This window comes from Lagenorhynchus albirostris, chromosome 13, assembly GCF_949774975.1.
Source record: "Lagenorhynchus albirostris chromosome 13, mLagAlb1.1, whole genome shotgun sequence".
NCBI lineage: Eukaryota > Metazoa > Chordata > Mammalia > Artiodactyla > Delphinidae > Lagenorhynchus > Lagenorhynchus albirostris.
Window position 1 is genome coordinate 51,861,679 of NC_083107.1, and position 22,182 is coordinate 51,883,860.

At 49.9% G+C, this 22,182-nt stretch overlaps 2 protein-coding genes across 2 annotated transcripts in view; one reads left to right on the forward strand and one right to left on the reverse strand.

Annotated features, from left to right (window-relative positions):
* The window catches only part of ATP6V1E2 (ATPase H+ transporting V1 subunit E2), a 438,965-nt gene that overhangs the window by 321,705 nt on the left and 95,078 nt on the right, over positions 1–22,182 (forward strand). The gene's annotated exons all lie outside the window — the stretch shown is intronic.
* The window catches only part of PRKCE (protein kinase C epsilon), a 511,185-nt gene continuing 489,128 nt past the window's right edge, over positions 126–22,182 (reverse strand). The window contains exon 15 of the mRNA XM_060169905.1: positions 126–3,391. Within this exon, the coding sequence (XP_060025888.1) occupies positions 3,245–3,391 (147 nt within the window). The 3' untranslated portion in view covers positions 126–3,244. The remainder of the gene's footprint in view (positions 3,392–22,182) is intronic.

Genomic DNA, 22,182 nt, shown 5'->3' on the forward strand with positions numbered 1-22,182 from the left:
AGAAAAGCTGAAACCACATCTAGGTTTGGGAATGTGGAATCCCTAATGTCTAAAAGGCAGTAAGCTTCACTAGTGCCACCCTGACGCTCACCAAGGAGATAAAAATGTTCATCAGGACTGAGAAAGAAGATTTAACGTCATTGTATTTATTAGGTTCCGAAACAATACACATTCACATCCTTTTGAATACAGTACATTTGGCACAATAATGTTTACAATGAAATAACACTAATGAATGGCAAGAGATTAAAATTACATCCAGAAAGGGAAAAAATGTACAAATAAAGCATCACAATACAAAAAAAATCCCTAAAATTGAATACATTTTATATTTAGCCAGAATTATTTTGCACATAATTTAAAAAGAGGTAATTTTTTAGCCTTGTTTTTTTTTTTTTTTTTTAAAGCAAGAATGCATTGTTTTTTCACCTTTGGAGGAAAAAAAAAATGTTTCCACTTCACAAAGTCCATTATGAGAGAACACAGGAGAACAGCTATCCTTCATATATTTTTTTGGCATTTTTTTGCACTCCCGTCCCCCGTTTTTTCTTAAAAAAAAAAAAAAAAAGTGAGTGAGCGACCTGGAAAGATTAGAAAGAACTGGCAGAAATGAAACGGTGTGTCTGCTTCCAAACTCTTGTGAAAGCTAAAATGAAACAATGACTACTCACGGAACACACAAGCCTTATTCTATAGACTACGTGGGATTTGAATCTGCCTGTGTGAGAACTTGATGAGCTCCAGCCCCAAACAGGAGGCATCCCAGCCAGCCCAGCTTTGGGGGCTGGAAGGGGGCATCTCTGGGCCAGGCAACTTGCTAAGTGGCTGCCTGGAGCTGCCTGGTGGAATGTATTATTATTTGACTTCCCAACAAAAATGCCAGTTGTCCTTTAGGAAGGCCCAACCCCTGCTGACATGGGAATACCTTGGACAAGGCCAGTTGGCATTATAGTTAGAGTTTGCTTGGTGTTTCAAAGTCCATCAGGGTGAAGGAAGCAGAGGAGAAAACAGAGAGCAGTGGTGATGCATGAGTAAGACGGGCAGTATTGTCATGTCTTCCTAAAGAATGAGATGATGCCACCATGAAGATGTTTCTGTGCTTGTCCTCAACTCCAGAAGACAGTCTCTCCCCAGTATGTCAAGTTACCGAAGATCAATTAACCTACTGTTCTTCATCTCTTCACTGGTATGCCAAACACACAAATTGATACAGTATAATATTTGAAATTATCATAAGAACAGTTAATAATTACACCTGAGTTTTTAAAAAAATCAAAACAAAAGAGAACTGAATGGCATCACTAGTAACCAAGGCTACGTGACTAGCCAGATACACATATGGACACCAGCTAATGGGCCGCAGCTAGTCACTGACCAAACTTCGAAACCACCATCCAGAACATTCCTTTCTCTTTCCCATCTCTATCAGGGCATAACAGAGTGCAGGAGAACTATATGTGAGTTTACATCTTTTAAAATAAACCAAAATGAAATAAACAATACAAAGAACACCCCTCACCCCCCCCGAGAAAAAAAAAGAAAGAAGGAAACACACCTTATCTCTCGGTAACTTGAACCAATACACTCAGAGAGTATTGCACCTGGACATTATTATAATTATTCTTTCATAGACTAAAGTTTTATAATATGCCTGAACATGCAGCAGTTGATACCTCTAAATTCAATGAATTAATTCCACAGGCCTTGCAGCAAACACTATATACAAAAGTCTCAAATGTACAAAAGGCAAAAAGCTTCATTAGTGCCACTTTGCCACTCACAAGTATATATATTTAGGGGCAGCTGGGAAATCCACGTGCAACAGTTGGAATGGATTCCATTCCCTGCTAAATCGGTTCAGTAAAATAGATAATCAAACGACCTCCAGGAAACATGTACACAAAGCCACAGAGAACCCTTGGAAATCAAAGAATGTAACACTGTTAGCATATCTACAGGAGGTAATGTCACATCCATTAAATAGTGTCCACATGAGTCGCCATTCCATGTCACACAGAAACAAAACTCCGAGCGCATCTTGCCACCCTGTCAGTTTTCAAATAAGTCGCTCTTCAATCTCCTGATACCCTCTGCATAACCCATGTTTAGCCTCATTCTGCATGTTCCAAAAGCAGATATTTCATATTTAACTTTACACGTTTAATGTCTAAGAACCACAACACAGTAGTACTACCATTTGGGAGAAGTGCGCAAAAATTGCACACTGCTGCAGAAAATAAATAGAGTTGATGCTGGGGACTTAGGACGAAACTGGAAAGAGAATTTGGGAGGCGAGTTTTGCTAGAACCCCAGGGCCTCGGCCATCTCTGCGGTGGCCTTGGAGTTCAGGCAGAACTCGAATAACGAAGAGCACTACTAGTTTCCTTTTCTCTCAATTCACAGAGCCTCACGTGCCACGAAAGCATTAAGAGCATAAACCTTGGACGATGATTTATTAGCCCTTTAATATATACCTGTATTAACACTGGAATTTATATCTTTTGGCCAATTAGAAAGCAAATTTGATCATCTATTTTTCAAATGTTAATCGAGTTCAAAATCAAATTTCTTTTTCTACGGAGAGCGATTTCTTCCACGAGACACATGCTTACACAACTTTGGCATGCCCCGAAGCTAAAACCAAAGCAAGCGAGAATTAGCCATTCCAGAGCAAACCAACACAGGGAGCCAACCCGGGCATCTCCCAGCCTCTCTCCTTCCTGGGCGTGCCTTGAGGGCGCCCATCTTTGGGCTGAAGAAGCACCAGTCTCTTCTACTGGATAGAATGGCAGATGGTGGCAGGCGGGGGGGACTGGAGGGATGAGAAGCAAGAGTTGTCAGGACTCTGCGTCCATGAGCAGAGCCAGAGTCTCGTTAGCTTTTTTTTGTTGTTTTTTTTTTTTCCTTTTCTTTTCAGTAAAAGGCCTGAAGTCGCTTCCCTGCCAGAAGCCCCCGTGGAGTGAAGCCAGGCTTGCCAACGGACCAGACTCGGCACTGGGTCCAGTGAACTGCTGACGCCACACGATTCTGCATTACTGGTGAGACAGGAACCAAGAGTGCCTTCTGGTCACCAGGTGGGAAGAGGGAGGAGCTGGCCTGGGGGGAGGGAATGCAATAAATAGAGGGTGGACAAGGGACTGGGGCTCCGGGGAGGAGAAGTAGTTCAAGACCGTCCTACGGGAAAATAGGAATCTTCCCAGCGCCCCTGCTTGCAGCATCACCGAACTCCACCTGGAGCGGCTTCTCAGGGCATCAGGTCTTCACCAAAGTAGGAGAAGCCTTTGAATTCCTCCTGGTTGATCTGCTTCACAATCGCTTCATCCACGAGCGTGAGTACCGGCTCTTCCCGGGTAAAGTCTTGGTCAAAATTATTGACGTCTCTTTTGGTTTTCTGTGGGAAGATAAGAGAAAGCACTGACTCCAGGCTGACCTTCCTCCCCAGGGCCCCCCGCAGGGAGTGGGCATCACGCTGACCAGCCTCTCGCCAAAGCAGACCTCTAGCTACTGAGAGCAGACATCGAGCTGTTCCAATGAGGTAACGATGAATGGCCCCAGGACCGGGAGGTGATGGAGGACTTGGAGAGGAAGAATGAGTCCAGGTGAGAAGGAAGACGGGGTGAGAGGTATGATGGAAAAGCAGGGAAGTGGGATTCCCATAGACTGTGTGTGTGGGGTGGAGTGTGTGTGTGCATGTCTGTGTGTGTGTGTTGCGGACACTCCCCCTTCCAGCACCTGCCCTAACCCTCTGGCTCCACTGAGACCTCCCTTCCTGTGATCCAGGAAGTGAACTTGAATCTCCCTCCCACAAGGTCTCCAGTGGTCTTTCTTCCATAAAGGTAAACCCCCCATTACCTTGCCATGTCTGCTCCAGATGTCATCTTCTCTATAAGTAGGAGGATGCATGGGATGGGGGGTGGGACCGTCTTCTGGGAAGCCTCCCTTGATCCTCACCTGCTATTCTGTGTTCCCACGTTATTTCTATTATTATACTCAAGACACTGACTTGCAGTGAATTGTTAATGCTTTTGTCCTGACCATGAGCTCCTTAAAGGCGGAACCCTTGTCTGACTCAGCCTTGGGTCCCCAGCAGTCCCCTGCACTAAGCATCTACTGAATGAGTGAATACATCAGCAAGCCCACCACTGACTTCCCAGCTCAGAAAGACCCATACCCAGCTGGAGGTTCAAGTTACCAAACTTGGGCTTATGGTCTGTGGAGGGTGGAGGGCAGCAATCAAACAAGTCCTGGGTTTTGGAGAAAATCAGCAAGTATGAATAATGCTCTCTGCCTTCGGGGGTTCACTGCTGAATCGGGAATCAGTATTCCTGTCTAGAACACACTGCGATCATTCCTGTCTAGAACATACTGCGATCAAAAACTTTCATGGAGTAGTCGGGGCCCGGCTGAGACTTGAAGCATGAGTTACAATCATGTCGGTAGAGACGGGAGGAAGGCACCTTGGCAGAGAGGAAGATGGTTAAGAAGATGGGAGCAAAGTTCTGCAGGACATCGTCTGGGAAGTGCTGTTTTACAGTTTACAGCATCTTCACGTTTATTTGCTCACTGATCCTTGGAACAGGCAGATGTCATTATCCTGATTTTACAGATGTGGAAACCGTGGCTCACAAAGGTTTGGTGACTTGCCCAGAGTCACCCAATGAGTTCAGAGCAGAGCCAGACTCAAATCCAGCTCTCAGCACGATGCCTCCCGTGGTGCAGAACGTCTGGAAAGCTGGGTACTGGAGACGTGGGAAGACACGGCAAGAGTCAAATTCAAACAGGAGACATGTAGGTCAAACCACTAGGCTGAAGCAAAGCCAGAACGACTTGCTGGTAAGCCAGCATGGTGGGAGAGGTCTGTGGGCTGGGGAGAGTGGTGACATGGTGAGGTGAGCTTGGCAGGGGAGTCTGTTTTCAAATTTCCCCAGACTGAGATCTGAATCAGATGGACAGCACAGAGCGGAGATGAGCTAGTCTCTCCCATCTTTCAGCACCCATCAGTCCTGCTTGGCGTCTTCTCTCTGGCCTTGAGCTGCATAGTTCAGTAGGTCTCAGAGACCTTGGAGGGGAGACAAAAGGGGGACACAGAAAAGCCCAAGGGATGGAAACAGGACTTGCCGCAGCAGGATGTGTGTGTCGCCCCTTGAGATGGGAAAACCGAGGAGTGGCTTAGTCTTTTCTACAGGAGGGCTGGTCCCAGGCAAGAGGATGACGCGTTCTCCATCTCCAGTGTGTACAGAGCACGAGGAAAAGGGGGCCCTCATGGAGAGGAACTCCAGAGGAGAACCACAGAGCCCAAACCCAAGTGACGCATGAGGGACGTGGGAGGGCAGGTGCCTGGGGAAAGGGTGTGGTGACGCCTCTTCTGAAGATCCCTATCGAAGGAGGGATGGGTTCACTTTGATTGAAGAGGGGTTATAGGGTATGGGCCCGTGGAGCTGGGGGAGCAGCAGGATGCGGAAAAGGTGGCAGCAAGACTTTAAGACTTGGAAAGTACTGAGTATCATCCCAGAAGGCGACCAAGGGGCATCCTCAGTGGGGGCAGGAGGAGAGGGGGGCCAGGGGCGGGAGTTGGTGAAGAAGATTGGCAAGGAATAGGGCAGGAGGGAAACTCAATTGGTAACACCACCAATGGTGGGCTACGCCCAGGTACTTTCAGGGGCAGGACCACCTCCTTCCTGGCTCCCTCTCACTGGTCACTAATGGGGGAGGGGAGCCCGTGTATAGAGAACCTCAGGAAACCTGTAAACACTGTGGCATCGGCTCCCCTGTTTAACTACTTGTGCTTCACCTTTCAATCGTTTGTGCCCATTAGTCATGGAAACTGGTTTCCTCTCCTGAGGTCAAATGAGCATAGTGACGGAGCTAGATTCCACAGGATGTCTGAATGTCCCAACTTGCTGACTGCTTACCAGGGAATCGGGCTCAGTCAATACAGCTAGGGACGTCATTCCCAGAGGGCCTCTAGCTCCATGGCGGGCTGGCTTGGGTAGCAATCTAGCTCAGCTCTGGGCTTTCCAGTGGTCCCAGAATCATCTGTGGCATTGGAGCGAGTGTGCCATTCTTCAAGAGCTCTACGGAAGAACGCACTTGGCTCACGCACCCCTTACGCAGCCCGGCCCAGGCCCTAGTTCCCTTGGAGACAGCTTAGGTGCATGTCAGTCACTCATTCCCAATTCAAATAACTAACAATTCCTGACTATTAATTAACCTTAGAGGCTTAGGGAGTTTTGCAAAGCAAGTATTTCTGAGAAACCCCATCCCCTGTTAATACCGTTGGAGGCAGCATAGCATCCTCAAGTTTAGAGAGGACTGGGGATTTTATCCTATATTCACTGGTCTTACTCTTTGGAAAGCTGCTGTCTCCCTTACAGAGTTGTCACGAGACTCCACTCCAAGGTTCCGATGGGCAAACTCCTAGAGACACTCCCTGTTTAACTGGGTCTTTAGTCACCCCATGTGCCTCTCCTAATATCGAAATGCCTGACTCTCGGCCCCCACCGCACAGCCTGAGAGGTGACACTGGGACAGTGGAACAGCCTTCTAACTCTTCGCACCTCATCTCCTCCATTAAGTCCTTCCCACATCCTCTGACCCACACGGAAGGAAGGCTGAATGCAGGAGGAGAAAGAGCACTGGCTGACCTCCCATCCTGGTTAGATGACAGTGTGAAGGTCACCTCTTTGAGCCTTGGTCTTTTCATCTGTAACATGGGGGTGGTCACAGGTGCCCTACAGATTGCCTTGAGGACTAAATGAGATGCCAGATGTGAGGTGCCTCCGTGCGGACCCCCACACACAATGGGCACCCAATAAATGTGGGATCCTACCCTGCCTCCGAGTCTTAGCACCGTGTGCCGTGGCCATGGCTGTGTTCCCCAGCACAGCCCATGTGATCTGCCCACGGGTGCCGTGAGCTTCGTGAGGGCAGGGCCTGAGCCCACAGTTCTCTGGACGCTTTCAAATCCTGAACTAGTGCTGAGCCAGGGCCTGCCTGAACATCCCGTGCTTCCTCCAGCCACTGAGATTCTTCCAACGGTGGCTTACTGCTCTCGGAAAAAGCCCCAGTTTCTTACCCACTTCTAAGGCCCTCTGGGATCTCGTGCCTGTCCACTTGCCCAGCTTCATCTCCCGGGCCCAGGGGAACCACGAAGTCCTCTGGACTCATTGGCTTTGCTCCTGCAACCGAGTCTTTGTTCAGCTAGTCCTCGGCCCGGGGCACCCTCTCCCCTCCTTGCCTCCTGCCCCGTCTTCATCACCGAGCTGACTTCTGCTCACCTTTCCCATCTTGGCTCAGGTGCCCTGCTTTCAGGAAGCCTTCTCTGTCCCTCCAGGCCTCTTATGGGGGTTCTATCACCTCTCCTAACTCTCATCACGGCACTTACCACCCTGGGTGTCCGCCTCCTTTTGCAACTAATCTGTGCGCTCCTGGGGGCAGGGACTGGGTTGAACCCGCCATTCCATCCCCGGGATGGCGTACTGCCTGGCACGTAGAGAGCGCTCAAGAAATATCAGAGGAAAAAAATAATCCAATGCACGTCTCTTGCTGCTCCTTTATCTAGAGCCACTGAAGTGATCTGGGTTCAGAACCTGTGGCACCCTTGTGCCAGAGGGTGTTTTTGTTCGGAGAAGGTTGAGGTCTGACTCACAAAGAGCCTGGAGCAGGGCACCCCAGCCCATGGCTGCCCCACAGCGCCCTGAGAGACAGGCAGGCTTAGGGCTGGTTAATGGGGTTTCCTCTCCCTGCAGTGGTCAGCCTGGGCCACTAGGGTTCCTTGACTGCTGGTCTGAGAAAGAAACAGGATGAACCAGGGTTTGGGCAAATTCTACCAAGACAGATGGGCGAAGAGAAATTTACGGACTTGGCGGGTATTTGCAGTTGGTGTCAGGGGAGAACAACATTCCTCTTCCCTTTGGCTTCATTGAGAAGTGAGGTCTTGGATTTGAGGTCTGGGGCTGACCCTGGGGGGAGGGCACACTTCTGGCATCTGCAGCAGGGGAGTGAGGTAGAACTATGGAAACAGAGTTACAGGTCACTCCAGATGCCTCTGAGAAACTGCATTTGAGAGGCAAAGGTAGGGGACCTGCCTTTTAAGTCGCCCTGAGGCCACTGAGGGCCGGAGGCTCAGCCGACTGTGGCAGTGTCTGGACCCCAGTGCGGGCAGGCTGCCTGTATGCTCGCTTCCTGTCTGGCTGGCGCAATTCTTTCATAGCCCTCACTGAACTGAAGTCATAAATACAAGCGTTCAGAGGAGCCAGCGATTTCTGCTTCTGTCTTTATCTGATTACGAGATCAACAGATGACTTTGTTCTAAAGCACCGAGAAAACTCCCTGGTCTTACAGGCCGGGGCACGGGCCTGTAGTCACCGTGCTGGTCCCACACCACCTCTTCATCTGTGCTTGGCGTGACAGCAAGGGCATAGGCAGTAGACTGACCACAAGCCAGGGTCCCCGGACCCATGTGTGTGACCGTAACTTTCTGGGGAGACATGTTGTCTCCACGTGGTCTCCAAAAATCCAGCTTTCAGGTTCCACCTCCCTCTTGAGTCTCCGACTCCAGCCTCCCTCCTGCAGTGCCCCACGGCACTCCCTGGAACATGCATTTGCTCCCTCCTTGTCATGTTTTTATGTGTGTCACATTTTCCTCTCGTATCCCTCGAGGTACCTACTGCAAAGCAGGGCACACAGCAATCCCTTAATACTCATTTGCTCAAAATCCTCTTATTCGCGCAACAGTCAAACTCAAGATTCCTCTTAGCTCTGAAATGTCAATATTCTTATCTAAGCTCTTTCTTCTTTTAAATATCTTCAAAGAAAAAGGGAGAATTTAAATAACTAGAATGCTTGCTTAACATCAGTTAACTGGGTCTTTCCATATACACATATATTCATTATACCCATATATCGACAAAGTACACGTGCATATGCTTATACACACACGCTCAACCATGAAGTTAAATGAAATGAGAAACGTATAACTGCACAGCTGTTTTGCCTGACAAAAACGAGCGTTGGAACAGAAATTCAAGTCAACTATCATTTGCCTAGAAATTTCTCTCAACATATTCTTCTATCCCTTTCCCCCCTTTTTAATTTTGTTAACCAAGAATTGATCATACTTTTGGATTTTCCTTATATAGAAAACAGAGGAGACACATCGAGGGTTTGTCTAGGCTGCCAGTGGAAGCTTTCACAGCACCTCTCTTGCCATGGTGGTGCGCTACCATGTTTTCATCCATTTCCTTCTTAGAATGTGGTGGCCAGAACCGATGGCTCGATCCCTGACTCCGTGGTCTGAGCAATGCCAAGGGAAGTGGCATGACCCTCTACCCGGTGGAAACTCTCAAATTAAATCAATGTCTAAGACGGTGTCACTGTTTTATCGTTTCTGAGGTAACTGTGATAAAACAGTGACGCTCTTACAGTTTTATCAACCCAATTTAACCTTGTTATGTATTGAACTGTGTCTCCCCCAAAAGCTATGTTGAAATCCTAACCACCAGCACCTCAGCCTTATTTGGAAATAAGGTCTTTGCAGATGTAAAGTGGGGCCTATCCAGTATGACTGGTGACCTTGTAAGAAGGGGAAATTCGGACACAGAGGCAGACGCACACAGCGGGAGGACCGGATGAAGAGACACAGGGAGAACCCACACGAAGGGCAGAGTGATGCTACCACAAGCCAAGGAACATCTGGTGCCACCAGAAGCTGAAAGAGGCAAGGAAGGATTCCTCCCCTCCAGGTGTCAGGGGGAGCGCGGCTCTGCAGGTGCCCTGATCAAAGACTTTCGCATCCAGAACCGTGAGACAATACATCTCTGTTGTCGTAGACCACCCGGCGTGTGGAACTTTATGGTAGTCCTAGGAAACGAATACAAATCCCCAACTTCTGAAGTGGATTTTTTGCATCCAGATGTAACCTCTGACACTTAACCTTGATTTCTTCTTATGGTGGTACTTATTTCTAGGTTGTTAAGATTACCGTAAATAACGATTCTGTAATTTACCTCTCTGAATCTCAGTTTATTTACCAAGAAAGTGGGGATAATAAATCTACCTAGCGTGCTGAGGATTGCACGAGAGCATATAAGTAAACCTCGTGTAAACTCTAAAATACTATATGAATGCCATTTTAATTCTGTCATCCATCTTTTCTGCCATACCCTTCAGATTTCTGTCATCCTAAAATCTGATTGGCATGCCTCCCATCTCTTTAACAAGATGCATATAAAAATACTATATAAGGGAAGTTCAGGCTCAGAGCCATCTGACCTGCCCTCTGCAAAGAGCTCTCTCACAAAGCTGACCTACCCCGTCGCACCAGCACACTTTGTGGGTACGGGTGTTAAATCCACTGTGAATCAACCAGCCACGGTCACTTTTTCCATCTTGTTCAGGAGGATGCTATCCAAGACTTTCAATTGTTTTGCTGGAATAAAGATACACAATGCCTGCAGCATTTCTCTCATCTATTAGTCTAGAGGTGAAGTTAATTGGCTCCGAGCAATTACCATTTTCCCCTAAGTGTCCACAAACTATCTTCTCATAAAACCTTCTAGAAACTTGCTTTAATCACATCCATCTCAGAGTATCCCAAACCTCATTTTCCCTCTTTCTGAATACTGGGAGACTGTTTGCCCATGTCCCACCATTTGGTACCACTGCTCTATTCCATCAAATCCAAATAACCAAACAGTGGGCAAGGCTGATTCTTCACTAACCTGAGAGATAACTCACCTGGGCCTGGCACAGCGGCTTTCAAACTCGGCCGTACAACAGAACCACCGTGGAACTTTAAATGAGAGTGATGCTACACCCACCCCAGAGACTCAGGGTAACTGCTCCAGGATCTGGCCTGGGTGAGTTATAGCTCCCAGGTGAGTTCATTAGATATAATTCATTAGTTCACGTCTCTTGGGTTTCAGTTCACCCAAGAGTGGTTTTTGCCCTAATCTTTGAACTTTGAAGATATTTCTCTTTGGGGAAAAGTTAGAGGCAAAATAACAGCCTTGCTATTTGTCATTGTTTTCAGTCAGTGGTTCTCTATCCTGCCTGTGTATCAGAAACAAACATGCATCTATATGGACACCTGGGCCTCAACACACACCTCGTGAACTGGAATGTCCAGGGGGTGGGGCCCAGACCTCTGTAATTTTTTTTTTTTTTGTGGTACACGGGCCTCTCACTGCTGTGGCCTCCCCCGTTGTGGAGCACAGGCTCCGGACGCGCAGGCTCAGCGGCCATGGTTCACGGGCCCAGCCGCTCTGCGGCATGTGGGATCCTCCCGGACCGGGGCACGAACCCGCGTCCCCTGCATCGGCAGGCGGACTCTCAACCACTGCGCCACCAGGGAAGCCCTGCATTTTTTTTTATATCTCCGTGAGTGATTCTGATGTGCAGCCTTGCTGAGTCCCTCTGTGTAAAGGAGCAGTGGATCTCTTTCTTCCTTCTTTTTCTTAGCAGTTTCAAAGGGACTTTTTGTAGTCTGAAAGCCTATTTGTTCTGGATTCAGCTTCCCCTCAGGGTCACACAATATACTGGTATTCCTTCTGAATTTCATGCCATTCCTTAGTTATTTTATATCGGTCTTCATAAAATCAGGATACCCAAGAGCTCACTGGTAACCACACTGGTTTCTTTAGATGTCGCCCTCTGAGAGGCGGCGTAGCCTAGTGGTTTAGCATGCACGCTAAACTTTGTGGCCTTGGGCAAATCAGGAATTCTCTCTTGTGCCTCAGTTTCCTCATCAGTAAAATGGGGATATTAGTAGTCCTCCCCATATACTTGTTATAAGGATTAAGTGAAATAATACATTTAAGTGATGAGAACATTACACAGCAGAGAGTAAATGTAAATTATTAGTATTGCTTCTTTGTCAATATTGATCACAACAGTACGGTTAGAACAAAGAGCGTTGTCTTTGGGATGATCCCTGATCTCAGTTCACAGAATAATCACTGTATCACTGGGGTGACCTGTGTGCTTTCATCTCCTGTGTACTCCAAATACTAGGACTAACCAGTCTTCTCTCAAAAGCTAAGAGCCAGAATTGTGACCCACCCAAAAGGACGTTCCTGATCCTTTTATTGCCTTCCTAAATAACCTTGTCTTTCCTCATTTTCACTGCCATTACATTTACAGTATGTTCGTTGTATATCCTAGTAGGCTGTCTTTAAACTTTCTGGAATAAAGCAAGATAAGAAAAACAAAAAGGAAGAAAGAAGATGAATTTTACTTTTAGCAGTGCTGGCTATGACATCATTTCTTCTTTTCTCTGTAATGAGCCAGAGGGTGTGTGTGTCCACAGGGAGCTGTAGAGCTGGTGGCAAAGTGGGCAGCACATGCCTCAGCAGCTGGTGTGTTCCTTCAGGGACACAGACCCAGGGTTCCTAGGTCTCCTGAATTCCCAACAAATACCCCAGACACATTTTCATGTCAGATCTCCTAATTTTTGCCAACTAATTCAATTAAAAATAGAGCAGCCTGGTTGAATGGGTTGCACGGCCCTCCAGCTTGTGGCCTCTATTTAGCAAAGTTGTTTCCACCTTTCAGGGAAAAAGAAAATCAAGACCCATTTGCTTTTCAGGCACAAATGATTAGCTTCATGACATGTAAAAATGGGAAGCCACTTGGCTCCTGGCCATTCCCTGGTCCACAGGAGAGAATCATGGCAGCAGGCTGGCCTCTGCTACTAGCATACAGAGATGGGGAGCCACCCAAGCCTCAGGTCGAACGCCCCCTCCCCCATAATCTGGTCCACCACCTCATCTAAACCATGTCTGAGGGAAAGCCGCTTCACTCCTGAGGCAGTCTGCATATGTAAATGTATTATTATTATTTTTTTTTTGCGGTACGCGGGCCTCTCACTGTTGGGGCCTCTCCCGTTGCGGAGCACAGGCTCCGGACGCGCAGGCTCAGCGGCCATGGCTCACGGGCCCAGCCGCTCCGCGGCATGTGGGATCTTCCCGGACCGGGGCACGAACCCGTGCCCCCTGCATCGGCAGGCGGACTCCCAACCACTGCGCCACCAGGGAAGCCCGTAAATGTATTTTTTAAATGGACTAAGTCCCTCAGACCAAGAGGCATTCTGAACTACCAACTACAGCTGGATTCTGTCAAATCCACTGCTTGATGGAATTCAACTCTTCCCCGTCTCTCCTTTTCCCTCATAACTGTTTCACAGATTATTAAAAAATCCACAGTTTTACAAATTCCGTTTGAAGAGTTGCTTTGGAAACTCCTATTAGCTACCACTAACCTCCTCCCTCACACTAGAAATACTTCAGGGATCAAAGGAGTTCAGCCAGCTACAATTTGTCTGTACATCAGTGGTTTACAGGAGTCTGCAGACTCAGCCCTCTGGGATCTCCTTTACAGGGGAGGGCAGGTATCCCTGTTACAGAGAAGCTGTTACCACACTTGGAACATCTGTTACGGTGATTTTTAAACAAAATTTGGGGGCTTCTACCTGAAGGTTCGTTTGGAAGGCAGGGCCAGCTTAGAAACCTACAGAAGCTTGAAAGGGGAACCCAAGATACAACTCCCTGTATCCCCTGCTCCCACAGAAGCAGGGAATGTGGTCCCTGATAAAGTGGGGAGTTTGTTGAGGTGATTTTCAAAGCTGCTTCTACCTGTGTATTCCATGGCTCAATCATTTGAAGTAAAACTAAAATATTTCAAACAGGACTTCCTGACCTGGGTTCCCACTCTTAGAGCATGGATGGCACGTTGTCTGTGAAAGGCCAGCTAGTAACTATCTTAGGCTTGGTGGGCCATGGGGTCTCTGTCACAACCACTCCCCTCTGCCGTGTGGCACGAAGCAGCCCTAGACAAAGTGTCAGTGACCGCGAGTGGCTGCGTCCCAGTCACACTTTATTTACAGACACAGATATTCGAACTTCTTATAATGGTCAAGTGTCACCATTCTTCCTCAACCACTGAAGAAAAAAGTACAACCCATTCTTAGCCTGAGGGCTGCACGAAAAGAGGCAGTAGGTTGGACTTGGCCGGTGGGTCAGAGTTTGCCAAGCCCTGTACTAGACGAGGGACTTCAGGGCTTCCGGGAACCTCGTGAAATACAATCCAGTGTGTTGTATGTATGGGCACTTTTGGGTTTTCCTGGAGAGAGTTCACTGCAGCAGATTCTGGAAGGGGTGGCAACTTCCCTGCTAAGTTAGGAATCACAGATTTCAAAGTTTCCCCTCAAACAAGGCCTGAAATTCTCTGTGGAACAATAACTCTGAGGAATCCATAGAGAGCAGAAAGCCCTGAGAAGCAGTCTCAGGACCGTACATGTCTCCTTTTGCTCAAGTCCCTCGTACCATGGAGGCCCCCCACGTGGGGCGTTGCCTTGGGCCTGTGTGGTGCTCCATGGGAAGGCTGAAGGGTCCCTATGAAAATGGTTGGGAAAAGTGCCCCGGACGCAGGCTCTCTGTCGAAGGCTATTTCAAGACCAGGTGGAACCACTTGTCTCGTAGCTTTAGCCTCACAGACGCAGCATTTCTTCATTCCTTTTAGGGAAGGAGACATTTCTGGGCAGTTCTGAAGGGCGGTGCTGACACCTGCCTCCTGAAACCCTCCCAGGCCTGCCCAGGTCCACACGTGGACACACCTTTGGCTGTGACTATCTGCTGTTAAAACTTGGTAAAAAAGTATAAAACATACATGTCAGTCAAGATTCATTTTGGGCCGTGTGGTCAAGGACGCACCCTCATAGTCTACGGCACTCACTGGCCCTTGACGACGTTCAGTTTGTAGTTTTAAATGGCCTAGAGGTGTCTCCAAGTGCCCCAAGAATACTGGCTCCCTGGCAAGGCAAGCAGCATCTCGGGGCCACCTGCATCTTCTGTCACTCGCAGTACCCAGCTCACAGCCGGGCCTTAACTAAGTGGACCCCGCTGAGTCCCCAGGTGACAGCCCAGAGCAAGAGCTCTTCTCACACAGGGGAGCCCGCCCCCTCCAAGACAAGACATGAGAAGAAAGGAATGCCCGTTTCCCTCTCAAATGCTGCAAAGGAGCTCGGAAACCATTCCTGAGGCCACAAGGCCTCCATCCTGCTGCTAATAAGAAGGGTCTGGAACTGCTATGTGGTAAAGAAATGCCCCTTTCTAGAGAACTAGCCCCAACCCAGGCTGGTCCCCCTCACATACCTTGATCGCCCTGTGCCTCTCTTTCCTTGCCCTCCCTGTAACTGGGGCTAAAAAGTGACTTACTCAGTAACTGTCTCCCGCACAGGCTAGAGGCCCTGCTCGGGGGCCTGCCATGTACTTCCAGCAGCGGCACGGCTCAGTCCCTACGTGTGGACAACATAATAAAGCTCAGGGATGGAGACCTGCCTGATGCATTTAACCTCACAGCTACCCCAACTCGCACTGCAAAGACTAGCAAGCAGCTGGCCCAAGGTGGGGCCACCTGGGGCAGAGCCAGGGTGGGATTCAGCCTGTTCTGACCCCGGGCCGGGCCCCTGGTGTGTGCCGTCCTGCCTCCCGCTGAGAGGCGTCAAGGCGGTCACCTGTGCAAAAGGGCTGAAGCGCCGAGCCCAGCCTGGGCGGCCAGCCACCGGCTTCCACCAATAAACCAATCAACCGACCAACCAATCAGCCAACAAGCAAACAACTGCCCTCCGCCCTGCATCCCTCAAAATGCACGAGGCTGCCATCCCCACTAGGCCCTCGGGGGTCATTTCCTAGGGGTGAAGGGGAATACAGCCCTTCGAAATTCTTTGCTATGACCAAGAGTAAGAAATACATGTTATATATGACCTAGTGGCCATCACCTCATTCCACCGTCCCCAAGAAAGGATGCAGCTGCTACACGTTACCCTCACCGTATGTGATGCAGTCTATGTTCTAGTCTCTCTACTTTGTTCTTTTCTTTCCTTTTCTCTTCTTCTCTACTCGACCCGATTCTACCCTATCCTAGTCTTCATGAAAAATGTTTTCTGCACCTGACCCACTAAATTGATGTTACAACCCACTGATGGGTCGACCTGGAAGTAGGGCAAAGGGGCCCCAAGCAGGGATGTCTGGAGCTGAAAACGTGTAGAAAATACAATGTCGCTATGCAGGAATAAAAAGCCTTAGGAGGAGACGGCACCCTGCCTGCTGTGGCCTGCCCAAGGCCTGAGCCCCGGTGCCAGGCTCTGCAGCGAGCTGGCCCCATGCAGTGGGACATGCAGCAGCAGGCCCCATGGCTGCTCCTGCTGCAAGTGGGCAGACGCACAGCGGCAAAGCCAGCCCTGCTCTGCCTCTAACCGGGGCCCTTTTTCATTTATCGTCGACTTTTCAAATCAGTGTCATTGTTGACAGCTGTTGAGTTTAGCCACTCTAGGGATGCTTTTGGGTACTCAGAGAAGAAACTTTCCAATCAGTCCTGGCAAAAGCCCTGATCCTGCACTCGACAATCCCCCACTCCAATCCCCCGCCCCGTATTTATGAACATGTCCTGGGTGGAGATCAAGCTCTCTTGGCCTGGGATATATGGTTGCTCTGCCTACTGGCTTTGAAACGGGAACTGTAAACACGCTAATAGATGCCTCTCAAATCACGATGAGGTCACCCACCTTCTCTTACCATTCAACAATTTCAGGTTTCCTAATGCAGGATCTCATCACCCCAAATTCCCAGGCACATACTGGCATAGCTCTTGGGCCATAAAAGGTGAGAAGAGAATTTTGAGATGGAACTAAGAGAGAAACATTCTCTGGAAAAACACTGTAGATCTACAGAATTCATTCATTCATTCCACACAGATATATGAATTACTACTATGTGCCAGGAGTTTTTGCTGAGGACGCAGCTGTGAACGAAACAGAAACACATCCCTCCCCTAACACATTAAGCAGAGCCTGCTAGTAGTCTTTGCAGTTGGGTGATGGGCACATGGGGATTCCACTTGTCTCGCTACTTTTGTACATGCTTGAAATTTTCCATAATAAAAAGGTAAAAATATAAGTCTCAAACACATGATGCTGAGTGAAAGAAGCCAGACACAAAAGAGTGCATACAACATGACTCCATATACGTGAAACTCTAGGAAACAGAAATCTCCTTTCCAGGGACAGAAAGCAGATCAGGGGCTGCCGGGGGCAGAGGCACCTGGGAACTGCTTGGCTATAGAGATGTTCTTTTTTTTTTTAAGAAGATGTTGGGGGTAGGAGTTTATTAATTAATTAATTGATTTTTGCTGTGTTGGGTCTTCGTTTCTGTGCGAGGGCTTTCTCTAGTTGTGGCAAGTGGGGGCCACTCTTCATCGCGGTGCGCGGGCCTCTCACTATGGCGGCCTCTCTCGGTGCGGAGCACAGGCTCCAGACGTGCAGGCTCAGTAGTTGTGGCTCACGGGCCTAGTTGCTCCGTGGCATGTGGGATCCTCCCGGACCAGGGCTCGAACCCGTGTCCCCTGCATTAGCAGGCAGACTCTCAACCACTGCGCCACCAGGGAAGCCCTAGAGATGTTCTTTACATTCATGAGCCGGTGGTTACATAGGTTTGTTAAAATGCATCAAAATGGACACCTTAGGGCTTCCCTGGTGGCGCAGTGGTTGAGAGTCCGTCTGCCGATGCAGGGGACACGGGTTCGTGCCCCGGTCCGGGAAGATCCCACATGCCGCGGAGCGGCTGGGCCCGTGAGCCATGGCCGCTGAGCCTGCGCGTCCAGAGCCTGTGCTCCGCAATGGGAGAGGCCACAACAGTGAGAGGCCCGCGTACCTCAAAATAAATTTAAAAAAATGGACACTTTAAACAGGTAACTTTTCAGCTCTGTAAATGTTATTATAATAAAGTTGATTCAAAACCTGCAAACATCCCCGCCCTCATGGAGCACGTTTACACAGAGTGCCTGGGGCTGGGAGAAACCTTAGGGACAATGCAAGTCCCTCACTTTACAGGAAAGGAGCAGAGAGATTCAGTGCCTTGTTCAGGGTTTCACAGGCTCTCACAGCAGGGACCTGGACCCAGCCCCATCCAGTGTTTTCCTCTTAGCTCACTGCCTGTGACACAGAGTCGGGGCTAAGTTCTGAAAGCTCCTGTTTTGGGGTGAAGTATTCTGGATCATTCAGTGGAACACCCACATCCTAGGTACCTGGGTACCTGTAGCCTGAATCTGCCACACCTCCCCGGGAGGACCATCAATCCTGTCGTTTCCAACACTAGGGGAGGCGCCAGTTGCTTGCGGGGAGAAGGAAGGAGCGTCTGGAGCTCCCAGTCAAGGTCTGGTTTATTTTCTAAGTCATCTCAGCTGACAATCCCCACTCCGGTCTTATCTGCCCATCTCCCTACTTCAGGCAATGATCTTATTTCACTGTCCCCATCATTCTGGACCCTCCTCCACACCTAGCTGGGCTCACACACCTGAAATACTCCACTGACATCCAAGCTCTGTGCTCAAGAAAACCCCTTTGGGGGTGGAGTAGGTCTCAGAAAGGAGGGACCCGAATAACATGCAGGCTCAAAAAGATGCAGGCCTGTGAGCCAGGTCTTCTCTCTTTGAAGAGACTGAGGTTGATGAACAACCTTAACGAAGCTTCACTAACCCAATGTGTGTTTGCTAGAGCTTGGAACTCTAGAATAACGTCTGAGCGTCAAGCTGAGGCCAAGTCCAATTCTGTTATCACCCCTTATCCCAGCACCAACAATGGGGAGTAAACAGGGCACTGATCCCCCAAGATGCAAAACTGGGTTTCCAAGAGCTTCCCTCCGCTATGACAGATGCAGCCCTGGAGTTTCAAGGTCCTGGACTTGTAGGCTGGTGTGGACGGGGGAACCCTGTCAGGTGGCAAAATGTCCCTTGGTGCCTACACCCTTCAAAGAGCAAATGCTGGCTTGAGGGCTGGAGGACGCAGCCCCTCCGTGGGAAAAGCTTGAGATTCTATCTGCTTTTACTTTGACTCACATTATCCAGCCTCTGACCGCTATGCCCCCCCCCCCGCCCCCCGGCTGCAGAACCACCCTGTAGCCTTCTCTGCAGAGACAGGCAGGAGGGCACTGCTCAGCCAGCTACGTGGCCCTTCTGGATAAGATCTTCTATGAGACCTCGGGTGGGAAGTGGGTCCTGTGACCCACAGAGGCCTGACTGGGGAGGCCATCTTCTTCGTGCCATCTCTCCCGTTCCGTCCTCTAACCTCGACAGGCAAGCCTCAAGACTCTCCACCCAAAGTCAAGTCCTGAATTTCATCCCATTGCCTGGTATTCTTCAAGTACTTCGTGTTCAGTATCTCCTCCTGCCATCTAAGCTCCTCACGTCACGCGGTGACTTGAACGTGTTTGTGTTCGTAGGGGATTCTTTTCTTCTATGTTTACCTCCCCCTCCAGGCCTTCCCAGAAGGCACAGAGCACATGCTCACTAAATACCCATTAAGAAGAGCTGATCTGAATCCTGCCTTTCTCTTTTCCCTTTCATGCCTTGTCCCGTGTAGTTCTCTCTTCCTAACCCTTCCTGGCTTTCTCTGCCAAGATCCAGCCACTCTCGAGAACCTTCTCCGATGGCCCCTGCTCTCCCCACTTTCCATCAGGCACAGCCTAGTGGATCCCATGCTCCCAGGTAGGATGTGTGTGTTGCCTTAAGTGTTCATGGGGCAGGGAGGAGATTAAATTCCATATACACTAGTTTGGTGAATCCATGAAGGCGAATCCCAACCTCACAGCTATTAAGTCATAAATACAAACTCGGGAGCTTATGGAAATGCCCAGCCTAGGGCTCAGATCCCTCCCCTGGGGTGGGTGCTGGGAGGACCAAAGTAAAGCACAGGTGGGCCCTCCAGCCCTCGGCCACAGAGACGCTCCTGCAGTCAGAATTCCCCGAGGGAGTAATCCCTTGTGTAGAGTCAAGGACGCCCCACTGAGGCTGCTTGGCTTAGAAATACCTGGGAAGCTGTGACTGCTACCATTTCAGGGCTGGGGCACTGAGAGCCACACAGCCCTGCTCAGCAAAAACACTGCCGAGACCAAAGGCAAGGAGAGTAAAGCTGGCGAGCAAGTTCACAGAATAAAAGTTGGGGAACCTTGGGGGTCTTCCAAGGGGAAAGGACTGGGAATATTGGCATCTGGGGTGAGTAACTGTCTTGCAGCGCCTCCTTTCTAGTACTCTCCCAGCTCAGACCAGTGGCTGTGCCACAATTAAGCCCAGGAGGCTCTCGGGCAGCGTCTGAACTGTGTTCTCTGCCCGTCTCTGCCTTTCTGCCCTGTAATGGATGGCTGTTGCCCTGAGCACAGGGTGTCATCCCTCATCTGAACTCCTGGCCCCTCCACCCCTTTGGGACAGAAATATTGTCCAGACCGGCCTCCCTCAGCTTAGACCCCCACTGTCTCCATCACTGACAGCATCAGTGCCATCCCCAGCACTCTCCTAATCATCTCACATCATTAGCTTTTCCTCTCCTCACAGCAATCCAGTGTGGTAGATTTTATCATCCCCATTCTATGGATCAGCAGACTGAGGCTCAGAGAGATGAGGTGACTTTCCCAAGATCCTACAGCCACAATCAGGACCTGGCTGCATCTGATGCCACACCCCAGCCTCCAAATACCACGCCACCTCCTGCAATCCTTAACTCTTGATTCTTGGAGTCTTGGGATAAGAGGGAGAGGGGCTTTAACAGGCTGGGTTGGGGGTGATGAATGGAGAGACAGGAACTAAAATTTATTGAGAATCTGTAGTATGCAAAACATCTGAGGTTTGGAAACTAACCCTGGAGTAATTCTGTGAGCGGGTATCCTCAACCCCATTTTACACATAAGGAGGTCGCGGCTCTAGGCGGCTGGAAGTGAATTCCCAGGCTCACACGACTATCCTGGGACAGCAATTTTATTCCTACCCAGGCCTCTCTGGGGTGAAAGCGAGTGCCCTGTCCACTTTTCCATGCCATCACCTGGGCCAACTACTAAAAACAGGTTCCTGGACTTCTCCCATGCCCTCCAGCCCCGGGCCAGCATCCTGGCTCTCGGCGGGACCCTGCAGCCTCTTGGAGGCTGAGGGCTCTCACTCTGGCGCGGGCACAGGCCAGCGGGATGTCCTTACATGTCTGCAGGGACCGACTGGGCCCCATTCCTGCCCTGCCAGGTGGAAGGTGAGGACAGCCTCTCATGGTCCCCGGGGCTCTGTCTTCATGGTTCACGCTTTCAGGAGGTCCCTTGGCCAGTGGGCTGGCTTTAGGGGAAGGGGCTGCCTGTTCAGCAGGGCTCCTCCTCCGGCCGCTGAGTTGGTGAGGGTGTGAGGGTCTCAGGCCCACTTCCCAGTTTTCTCTCAGCACAGCCCAGTCATGCAGGAGCATGCAGGAAAGGCCTCCCTTGGGGGTCCCGCCATGCAGTGTGGATGGCTGGATGGAACAGATCATGAGGTTGAAAGGGGCCTCCGTGTCACCCGGCCTGAGGGCTCACCTACCTGGAAAGACTCCCCACTCTGGAGGCCTTACCTTAAAGAGGGACTTTCACACTGAAGCAAACTTGAAAAGAGAGAACACGTACACAAAGAGAAGTTTACTTGGCTGGCATTTCCCTCATTGGCTTTGGCTTTCACTGAGGACAGCTAGGCTGCTGGGGAGGCAGACCTCTCCCTCCTCTGCCGGCTTCCCCCCCATTCCAGCGCCGAAGCCCCAGGAGCCATAATCTCAGAGCCTAATGCGTTTAGGGCAGGGGAGGTGTGTGCAGGAGAGAAGCCAGGAGGGAGCAAAACACCTCCAAGATCTACAAGGTTGGATGATGCCCTTCAACCACACCAAACACATCACTTCTCTCCCCTACAGGCCCCAGGGAAGGCAAGCCCCAAGGCAACACAAAAGCTAAGTGGGCTACTTTTAACGGCAGCAAATGGTGCCGCCATTTTGGAAGCAAACCCCCAGTGGGATGGACCGGTGAATTCTACGCCTGGCGACTTTTTCCAGCATCAAAGGCCGTGGAGCCAGCCTCGCTGGCTTTTCTATTCCCCCACCTGTCCACTGCTGTATGCCCTGCTCTGAAGCCAGCCACCCCCAGAAAACGGATTTGAGCGCATGACGGCACCAGGTCTCTGGTTTGGTGTTGAGAGCACACTGCTTGTGCAACGTCAGTCGAGTATGTGGGTGGATCAAGGGTGGACGGGAGGAGCATAAAAAGGAAAGTGGAGGGGGGAGAATATACAAGATAAGACAGCTGGGAGGAAAGATGAGAAGGAAATCTCCACGCAGAAGCAAAAGCCACTGAAAAATGTCCT